The sequence below is a fragment of the Xyrauchen texanus genome, chromosome 4 (genome assembly GCF_025860055.1).
Source record: "Xyrauchen texanus isolate HMW12.3.18 chromosome 4, RBS_HiC_50CHRs, whole genome shotgun sequence".
NCBI classification, from domain to species: Eukaryota; Metazoa; Chordata; class Actinopteri; order Cypriniformes; family Catostomidae; genus Xyrauchen; species Xyrauchen texanus.
In genome coordinates, this window is record NC_068279.1 from 43,270,822 (window position 1) to 43,282,199 (window position 11,378).

The following is an 11,378-nucleotide window of genomic DNA, read 5'->3' on the forward strand; positions in this document are numbered from 1 at the left end:
CATTCCTGCTTGGTCTCCACTACTATGTGTCCCTGAGAGATGACAGCAAACTACAGCTGGTGCTAGCCAGACTTCACTTCAGCCTTTTGACTTCAGAGGATGAACTGATGCCAACTCCAACTGTAAGACATCGGATACTTCATATGCCACTGCCAGACCTTTGGATTTAGGATGGACCACACCGAACCTCACCGAAATGCCCTGCAGGTCAGACTGCGATGCGCCTCCCTGATCTCTGCCTGCATCATATTTGTCTATTGATGGACCACACTCTTATACTGGAATACACAGACTATCATTTAATTGCCAGCAAAAGCCTTCATCAGCCAATTAACAAAGGACAATGCATCTATGTGAACTTCTGCAGTTAATCCAGGATGGACTTCACAGACATTAGTCATTAATCTTAAAGTTCTTACAAAATCTTTTATTTTTAAAACACTGGACCGCTTATTCACTGGGTCGCTTACTTAGTTTACAAATGTAAAACAATGACTTACACTGCACACAAATAACTAATATTGCAATTATATTCATGTTGTTTAGCCAGAGGGGAACTGACCCCCCCACAGTGAGTCTGGTTATTTTTCTCCATTAACCAACATCTTATGGAGTTTTGTGTTCCTTGCCACAGGGGTTCTAAATACCATCATTTAATTATTTAATTTGTATACACATTCTAAAATAATATTTCATCAAACTACACAATGATCACTGGAAGATATTATAGATATTGCAGTAACACAAATGTTTTTTTGCTTTTGTTAATGCATGATTTCCTTTAAAGCTGCTTTGAAATGATGTGTTTTGTGAAAAGTGCCATACAAATAGTAATGACTTGACTTGACACTGCGTGGTGCTGAAAGCAAGTTAAATGTTCTCCAAAACAGATGAGGTTAGGGTTAATGCTTGATCACATTTTAAAATCAACAAAACTGACCTCGCTAAACAATAGTGTAAAAAAAATGTGAGATTGTGCTGAATAATGATTTTAAGTCATGACTACAATAAAGCACAGCCTCTTGTACCTCATTGCTTATGAAATTGTCAGATTGCTGTGTGCAGAGAGATGACAACTAAAAATGAGCCAAGCTATTATTAAGTTTTAAGTGACATGTATCTTAGTAACTTAGCCTTTTACAGCAGTTAAATTACATTTAAGAATTTCACCCTTATGTTGTGTTCCTGTTATTTTGACCCAGATAATTTTTTTTACCAATTGGAATCAAATTATTTTACTTTGTTCACATATGGTATCTGAAAACACACAATTTTTTTTTAGCATTTTCTGTACATCTGGTTGTGTTCCCGGTCAAAAATGACCGGCCATTGGAAATGAATGGATTACACCACAAAATCAGAAATATTAAGTGTTCAGGAGCATTCCAATCCTTCAGATGAGCACCTGTGTTGGATGTGTGTTTGCACACATAAAGTCCTCGACATGCGCACACACACACACACACACACACACACACAAACACATACTCTGTGTTTTGAGCACCCTTTTGTGCATCATCTTTCCATGTACTGTCCACTTTTTATATATATATTATGTTGTGTTTGAGCATGTTTGAATTGAGATAGTCTGCTGTAACATTGTCAATGCTATTTGTATGTTTCAGGAAGTAATAAGAAACAAGTATATGTACTTTAAGTACTTAAGCTTATGTATATTTATGTGTCAGTGGGATTTTAAACACTAATACTCACTGCAGTTTTTGCAGGCCAACAAATTTGCTCATTGTATTCTACTAATTTCCTACTAATAACCTTTCAAACGTTATATAATACATGGCTATCTCTTCTTTTTTTATGGTTTTACCAATTCAATTATGAATATAACTGTTGTGATAAAAAATGTGCAAATGATGAGAATGAGTTGCACGTTGGTACGTCATGCTGAGGGTCCCCGGCCTGAGGCAAAGGAGGGGAAGAGTGTGAGGAGGTCGTTCTGCCGGTTCCAGCCTCCTCCTATAATATAGTAATATTTAATGAAAAAAAACCACACAAATACACACATGGCAGCTGTGTGTGGTGCTCTCTCTCTCTCTCTCTCTCTCTCTCTCTCTCTCTCTCTCTCTCTCACTGTCACATCCGGCTACATTTATCCCTCTCCTCGGCTGATTAGCCCAATTGGGGATGGTCGTGCCTAGTCACAGCCCAGCCCCGCCCTCCTCCTCCTCATCGTCACAGAATACAAAACTACATAATTACTAAAAAGAAGTTAATAAAAAGATCTAATGTAATATCTTGTGATAATATATGCAATATGAGAGTTAGTCAGGTGAGTCTTAGTTAGGTGGTCATTTTTGAGCAGGAACAAAAAATATGTTAGCACAAATTGAACACAACACAAGGGTTAAATATGACATGGGTACAGTATATAATCATGTGTTCCTGTTCTTTATCTAATTAATTTCTGTTGGATATTTAAAAATTAGAGAACCTCAATTTTCATTTATGTATCCTACTGTCTAATAGACAAGCAAGCATTCATTCATTGCAGACTGCCTCAGATGAACAATGAGTAGAAGAGTGAAGAGTGAGTCTGTTGTCACCATGAGGATACTGAAATTCCTATGTGGACTCAGAGGTATTGATGGCCCCTGGCAACTTTGGTGAGGTTTATGAGTATTTGTGTGTGTCTATGTGTGTGTAGAGAGAGGAGAATGAGAGGACCACGCGGTGATTCATCTTTGCCTGTTGTTATCAGTGTAATGGGGAAACATGTGACTGTCAGAATCAGGTGCTACATCAAACAGCAATGTGGCTTGGCAGTTAAACCACGTACTATAAAGCCCATACCACCTGCAGAAAGAGGATTGAGATGATGACAAAAGAGATTCCTCTTTCATTCTCTTTTGTTATCTCTTCTTTTAGGATACACTTAAACCCAGTCATGAGTATACGAATAAGACTTGACAGAGTCCAGACCCGACTGTGACAACTGAATTTATCCAACAAACTGCAAGCTGTAGGATCTGCCTGCTCTACACTTGAATTCAAAATGGTTTCTCTTGTTATTTTGCGATAATGGTTCTTTAGACTGCAGGTTTTCAACCTTTATAGACCTCCCAGCTTCTCTGTCAATCTAGGGACCCCTAGTATAAAAAAAGCTGTATTTACTCTGCAACATGTAAAAATAACCTTATATTACAAGATTATATAATGCATCACAGATCATTAGCAGATGTTCATTCAAATGAGTGTCAAATCTGGGAAATTACTTTAGATATTTAAACCTCTATATCAATAAACCTCAAGCTGTCGATGGAAACTGAGAGTCTAAAGTAAAGAATTAGAAACAAATGTTTATTTACACGGCAGGTTGGCATGTCATTTCCGAGAGTTCCGGTAAGGTGCTTGCCCAATATGCTGGGTAGATTAATAAACATAAAATCAAATGGTAATTTTCAGGTGCTTAAAGGGTCATTAATATTAATGTTACTCGAAACAGAAGACAATGAGAACATGTTTGTATTTTTAATTACAAAATAATTGATGTTATTTAGGAAATTAGAAATTAGGGATTGGACTTTTTGTTATCCAGCTTTGAAAGCAATAATGAGAAAATGTCTCTTGATATGATGTATGAATGTCTAGAGATGTACAATTTGTACTTCCTCATAATTATTAATAAGACATTGTGGCCTTAACCTAAGACAGGTGGGTTTTTTTTGACATCCTGAAGCATGGGGCGAAGCTCATTTATATGCTACAAAAGAAAAAGAATGCATGAGCATGACACCTCTAGAAAATGTTGTTTGCCGCAGGTCTTTTTACAGAAGAGTGTCTAGAATTATGGATAGGTGGACGAGGGCTTGTTTGAAAAACATTACTTTTGATGCAGGGTGCAAATATGACCAGCTTGGCATTTATTTGTGCATTCATTTAGAAACTAAATTTAAAACAGAATCCAAATGCCGTGTTTATTTGTGGATTGTATTAAGCACTGTCAATGCACACGTGGCTAGATGATGCATAGATTAATAATTAAAATACTTTATAGTTAGAGAACATATAGTACATACAGATATACAAATAAAGAGAACATACAGAACCTCCAAAATGCTTCTTTAGACTGGATGTGGAGTATTTATCAGTAGATATAATTTTTGAAAGGTAAGGATTGCATTGCTCAATTATTTCCAAGAATGTAATCATGTAATCCAGAAATGTTTTAATGTAATCTGATTACAGACAATATAAAATGTAATGTAATCCAATTACAGTACTAGATTTTTGTTATCTGATTAGGTTATCCAGATTACATGTAATCACAATTTAATAATAAGTTAATTAATTAATTAATTAATTAATTAAATTAATTAAATAATTTAATTACATTGCTAGATCATTCCAGGGAGTTGCTATGGCATTGCTAGGTGGTTGCTAGGGTATTCTGGGTGTTTTTTTAGGTGGTTCCTTACTGGCCAAGTCTATAGAGTGCACCCTCATTGGTCACCTAAAGGCCAAAGTACACTTTGTTTGTTCACATTGGTGATCGCTCCACGCACAGTATGCATGAAGCAAATTTCATCGTCAGCTCAGTCTGCATGGACTGTTCCCGCGGCCCAGATTTTCTCAGTAAGCAGACAGTCCTCGCCTGTGCATCTTGCATGCACCTGCCGTTGACTGTACTAAAGGAGTATCACAAAGCAGTCATAGTGCACATATATGGAGTGTTCATATTTGTTTGCGGTCAGAAGAGTGTACGTTGAAAAGCAACACAGTCGACCGTGCGCAATCCTAAAAATCATAATTGACAATTATTTCCCTTGAAATTGTAATTGCGCGAAATTCCGATAAATAAAATTTACATTAAATACTTATTTTGTCTGGGGCATCTACATGCCATATCTTAGTGTAGGCTTCACATCCAAAAACAAGCTGAAAATTCTAATTGTAAAGATTATTTATTCGATTAATTGTGCAGCCATCCTCAGGACCCTCAGGTTTGATGTGAGTCTATTTATCCCACATTTTTCCCCCATTGTAGGTCAGATCACTTACAAATGTAATAGCACACCTACCCTCAATAAGCTGCACGATTTGAGGTGTCATTTATGTCCATAGCGCAAGGAGTGCGGGACGAGTACAGGTACTGTACATGCAAAGTTTAACATTTATGACAAGTTTAATATTATGGATTAGGTTAAACACCTAACCCTGTATAAACAATATCAACAGTGTTACTTCACTTAGTAAGCACTAACTGACAACAGTATCAGCAGCTTTGAAGTCCATAGTATCTCATCTCATTTCAACTTTTATTTAAAATGACCTTGTAAAAATCCCACTCTTTCAAATGAACATTTATTTCAGGGAAAACAAGCACTCATGTACCCAGGTGCTGATTCATAAGGAGATTAGGCATCGACTGCTTGATTATAATTGCTCAACGATAGTCTGTCATTTTCTATTCTTTCCAGGGCCTTGCAATTATTTGAAGAAAATTGGGGTTGATATTAATTTCAAAAAGCTCAGCCAGGGCAAAAAGCTCAGCCAGGGCATGTGTAAATACATGGGGGAGGCGGAGTGTTTGTGGATAGCGTGGGCAATCTGTCACTGTGCACTGTTTGACATTGTCACCACAGTGCCAATGCAAACAATCTACACAACATCAGCTGTAAGGTTCGGTACACACACGTACACACACACGTACACACACACGTACACACACACACGTGTACACACACACACACACATGTTTGGTTTCCAAGTTTTATGGGGACTTTCCATAGAAATAATGTTTTTTATACTGTACAAACTTTATATTCTATCCCCGAACCCTACCCCTCACAGAAAACTTTCTGCATTTTTACATTTTCAAAAAACATAATTTTGTATGATTTATAAGCTGTTTTCCTCATGGGGGCTGACAAAATGTCCCCACAACGTCCCCACAAATTGATAAATACATGCTCACACACACACACACACACACACTCACAAGCTCACACACATGCACACACACACACGCGCACACATACACACACACACACACAAACACACACACACTTTTAGATCTCTGACCATCAACCAACCAGTTCAGCAAATTCGCTGGAGTGATTACTTTAATCTATAATTTTATAAGGAAGTGAATTCAGTGGCTCAGGAAGAGAAAGGTTAAGAATTGCATGTCCTTTGTATCGATTTGCTTACACTGCTGAAATGTTACTGTAAATCACCTTCCAAACGAATACAGTCCTTTTCTGATAGAATGTAGGCGAATTATCCTTCGGCCAAATAGAAATAGATAAACTGTTGTCGGTCTGGGCTTCTTTGGTCACATTAGAAGTGGTGAAATGAAATCATAAACAGGCCAGTAACAGGGAAACAATAAGATGAGCACTGCATGAATTTGAGTTATTCAAAATGTATACTGCTCATTAAGGGTTTGAAAGAGATGTTTGGCATCTTCCATAATAATAATAGAAAAAAACATCCAGTATCAAATGTATTCTTTGTTTGAAATTAATAACACTGAATGGAAATATCTTTAAAAAAAATTTTTTACAAATTAAAAAAAGAATACACATACCTGTGAAAGTATTAAAAGTGATCTACAATGAATTATTACAGTAAATAGAAATCTACTGAACCGACAGGACATGTCTTTCAGATACTACGGTATACTGTATGTGTGTTTCTGTTATAGTGTTCATCATTACTATGTGCAAAAGGTATACAAATTATGCACACACAAAAAAAAAAAAAAAAAAAATCAATTTTAATAAATTCAGAAATTGTTTAGTTCATGTCAATTAATGTAGCTCAAGAAATAATCATAGCAAAGCCCTAACTTTCCCCCTTAAAGATAAATGCCATATTAGTATAAAATATATAATATTTACATTATTAACTATTACATAGTTAAAATGCTCATTCATGTTGATTGAGAATACTTGTCTTTAATACTATATGTAAATGCAATTTCAGGATATGACATTTGTTTGAAATATCAATATTTATTATTTAAGGATTCACAAATAATTATAATATATATATAATGCGTCATTTTAACCCATAACATTTATTTGCACACATTCACTGGCACTTCACTTTTACTGTTCACTAAAATACAAACTGTGGTTGTATATTTGTCAAATCCCTCGTGTCCATACTTTCAAGTCGTTTTATTCCTCTTTTTTTATGTTGGGCACATCCCAAACATTTCTATCTATTTCATTTCATAATTGAACACAACATATAAAGTCATCACTTACATGTCCTTGATTGGCAGGTTCTTTCCTTCTACAATTCTGATGAATAACGTGCTTCGTTTAGCCATGCTGTCATTCAGTGTAACTAGCTGTTTCAACTGGCACCGACACTTCTTATTCCATCAATAACACGCATGGAAGCGCACGAAAATGTTATAAGCATCGCAAAACATCCAGAAGAACAGACCGCTCTACCTTGTAATGAACTGCAGCTTACAAAAAAACCAAAAACAAAACCTGAGGGGCGACACCGCTGTCGTCCACACAGTTCACGCGTTTGACACGGGCGGTTATGAGCTCGGTGGGTTGTTTGGAGGAGGAGTGACTGACTTGAAGAATTAATGTAGCTAGGCGGCCTGAGCGATGCAACGCGAGCGATAAAATTAGAAAGCGCCAGTAATATCAACGAAGTAAACTGCCAGCGCGCGACTGCCTTGCTGATAATAAAGGGAGCGTTCTAGTCTTGTCGCGTCGCGTGTCATGGTGTGATTCGTGACGCGACGGGTTCCAGGGAAATTATCCCCTAGTTAGTTTAAGGATTCACGCTTACCTTCGAGAGTGAACCAGAGAGGTAAGGGGCCGTTCACACCGAACGCGTTATTATTTTAATGTAAACAAGCGCAAGACGGACGTCTTTGACTCTTGCGTTACGTACCGCTGTATCGAGTTAAAATGAACTTCAACTTTTGAAAACGCGTCTCGAGACACCTCAAGATAGGCAAGAACGTGTTTGGTGTGAGTTACACTTGGGATGAGCAGAAAATGGTCATAGCTCTTTATAATATCCCTAATGAACGTTTAGTGTAGCCTATATACACAGAAGATGCCACTACTTGTTTGGATGTATTTTCACCTTCATATAAAAGTATGTTCCTTGCATGGTATTTTATCAGAATGTGTTGTGGGTTGTACGTGTACATATTTAGGCATATTTGCATGCAGGTTTTTTCCTTTTTTCTAATAAGTCTGTCCAGTGTCGACAACTATTAAAAGGGATAGTTCACCCATTAATGAAAATGATCTCATCATTTACTCACCCTCATGCCATCCCAGATGTGTATGACTTTCTTTCTTCTACAGAACACAAACAAAGATTTTTAGAAGAATATTTCAGCTCTGTATGTATCTCAATATCTTTGATCCATTTAATGCAAGTGAATGGTGGGCAGAACTTTCAAGCTCCAAAAAGAACATAAAGGCAGGATAAAAGTAATCCATATGGCTCCAGTGTTTAAATCGGTGTCTTCAGGAGTGGTTTGATATGTGTACGTGAGAATCAGATCAATATTTAAGTCCTTTATTTATTATAAATTCTCCGCTCTGCCCAGTATTTGGCAATATGCATGAAGAATGTGAATCAACAAAAACAAAATAAAAATTGAAAGTGTAGATTTATAGTAAAAAGGACTTAAATATTGATCTGTTTCTCACTTACACTTATCATATCGCTTCTAAAGACATGGATTTAACCACTGGAGTCTTATGGATTAATTTGATGTTGACTTTGTGTGCTTCTGGAGATTCAAAGTGCTGGCCACCATTCACTTGCATTGTAGGGACCAACAGAGCTGACATATTCTTCTAGAAATATTTGTTTGTGTTCTGTAGATGAAAGAAAGTAAGTCACATCTGGGATGGCATGAGGGTGAATAAATGATGAGAGAATTTTCATTTTTGGTCAACTATCCCTTTAAGTAAAATTGTCTTACATGGCCAATAAGAACCTATTCTAATTCTATTCTAATGATTTAATGTACATGTTATTTTTCTGATGAAAAACTGGAACAGAAAATGTTGTCATATTCAAAGGGGTAAGAATAGCATAAAGTTCTAGATGTGCTGTAATCTGTCTACTGTACTTCCTTTTTCACTAACAAGTCATATGCTTTTCTATTAATGACCTCATTCAACACATGTTATGACTGATAAACTCATGATTTGATCAAACAGATGAAAGAGACTACACTGAAAATTGTGTAAACTAATACAAATGTGCTTCATGTGGTAAAATCTAAATTAACTGGTTTTATTTAAGTCAAAAATATTAGTTAACAACACAGAGTTAACCTGAATACACTAGTTTACATAACAAAACACATTTTTAAAAGTCAAGTAGAAAAAGATTGCAGCGTACCACTTTTTGTACAGTTTCCACATAACTGAAATCTCTCCCATGTGAGCAAAGATATGGCCAAATCTAAGACTTGCTAGGCTCAAAAGCTCAGGCAAGTTGTTTTTTAAAGGTTGACAGCCTGTGGTGAAAGCAGGCAGTTGAATAAACAAGGCTAATGAAAAACAAAACTTGTTGAAAAGGCTTCTTCTTGATTATGGTCTTTGATGAAAATCAAAACATAGACTCTCAATGTCTGATGCACAAGAAGTGCCGTCTACATGGACAGAACAATCAGAGAAGGAACCAGATCCTCAAGATGGAAGGAGGGTGATTCACTGACCAAACGGTGATGTTTTCAAGGCAAACCAGACATAAACAGACAAAATGACCAATGCTACAACAATGAAAGGAAAGTTAGGGATCTCCACTTGAGGTCCTTTGATTTGAAAACAGGTAAAATGGCAAAACCATAGAGTTTTGTGAGGTTTTCCTTCAAAATATGTGTTTTTTTTCCACATGAACAGAGACAATCCAACGGCAGTGGAATATGTGTTTATGTCTGTGAGCCTGGGCTTGTGACTCATTGATCCAGGAATACAGATGGAAGGAACGGTACTTTTAGTGCCATGACCAGAGGAAGGGATATGCTGTGTGGGCTTCTTGTGACTCACCAGTCTATCAAAGAGTTACATGGGTGTGCCTCTGTAACTTAAATATAACATTTGTGAGTGTGAATATGAGTTGCTGTTTTCTAGTTAATCCGGTATACATTTTATTTCAAATTCTTCTGTTATTCTGTGATTCTTTTTAGTATAGTACAACCTTATTTTAATTTTTTTATAGTGGACTTCATAGGGGTGACAATTCAGATGAGTGTTGCAAGTAAGTAGTTCCATGGACTACCTGGACCATTAAGAATCTAAATGCTGATTTATACATTCACAATTTTCATCAGCAATCACATCACATTGTGTATATTCTTATACCACAGTATTGACATTAAAGCATTGTGACATAATGTACTTCACTAAAGGGATAGTTCACCCAAAAATGAAAATTCTCTCATCATTCATTCACACTCATGTAATCCCAGATGTGTATTACTCTTTCTTCTGCAGAACACAAATGAAGATTTTTAGAAAAATGTTTCAGCTCTGTAGGTTCATACAGTGCAAGTGAATAGTGATCAGAACATTGGAGCTCCAAAAAGCACACAAAGACAGCATAAAAGTAATCCATACGACTCCAGTTGTTAAATTCATGTCTTCAGAAGCAATATGATAGGTTTGGGTTAGATTCATATTGAAGTAATGATGAGAGAATTTTTTTTTTTTGGGTGAACTGTTCCTTTAAGTGAAGTACATTATGTCACAATGCTTTAATGTCAATACTGTGGCATAATAATATACACTTTATTTTTTTATTGTTATACAGTTTATATGATCATGTTTATTGAAAGTCTATACATGGAGTTTTAGTGCTTAAAAAAGTGTTTGTTCATCACACAAGTAATCAGTAAAAAATAAAGAAATTGATGACTTGGACCAAATAATAAAGAAAAGCAGCCAATAAGTGTCCAACATAGATGGGAACTCCGATAATAATGTTTGAAAAGCATCCCAGGGTGATCCTTCAAGAAGTTGGTTGAGAAAATGTCAAGACTACATATCTGCAAATTCTAGCAAAAGGGTGACTACTTTTGTTTAGTCACAACATAATTCCCATATTTACATTTATGTTATTCCATAGGTTTGATGACTTTACTATTATTCGAAAATGTGAAAAAAAAAAAATAATTATAGTAAAGAATGAGTGTTTCAAAACTTTTGACCAGTAGTGTATGTATGTGTATGTATGTATATGTATATGTATATATATACACATACACACACAACAGTTAGTTCTGGTCCTCGAATCTGATTGGAGGAGAGACGTTCCATGAGCACTGATGGTCTGACAGCATCAGCACTCCTGTGTATCACTCCGCTTGTGTTCGTGCTGTTCTAAACTAAAGTGTAAGAGCAGTGCAGAAGTGT

The 11,378-nt window shown here is 36.2% G+C and overlaps 1 protein-coding gene across 1 annotated transcript in view; it reads right to left on the minus strand.

Moving 5' to 3' along the window:
• Window positions 1–7,885, minus strand: part of LOC127640238 (ras GTPase-activating protein 4-like) — a 61,174-nt gene extending 53,289 nt beyond the window's left edge. The window contains exon 1 of the mRNA XM_052122693.1: window positions 7,233–7,885. Within this exon, the coding sequence (XP_051978653.1) occupies window positions 7,233–7,297 (65 nt within the window). The 5' untranslated portion in view covers window positions 7,298–7,885. The remainder of the gene's footprint in view (window positions 1–7,232) is intronic.
• Between the last annotated feature and the right edge of the window lie 3,493 nt (window positions 7,886–11,378).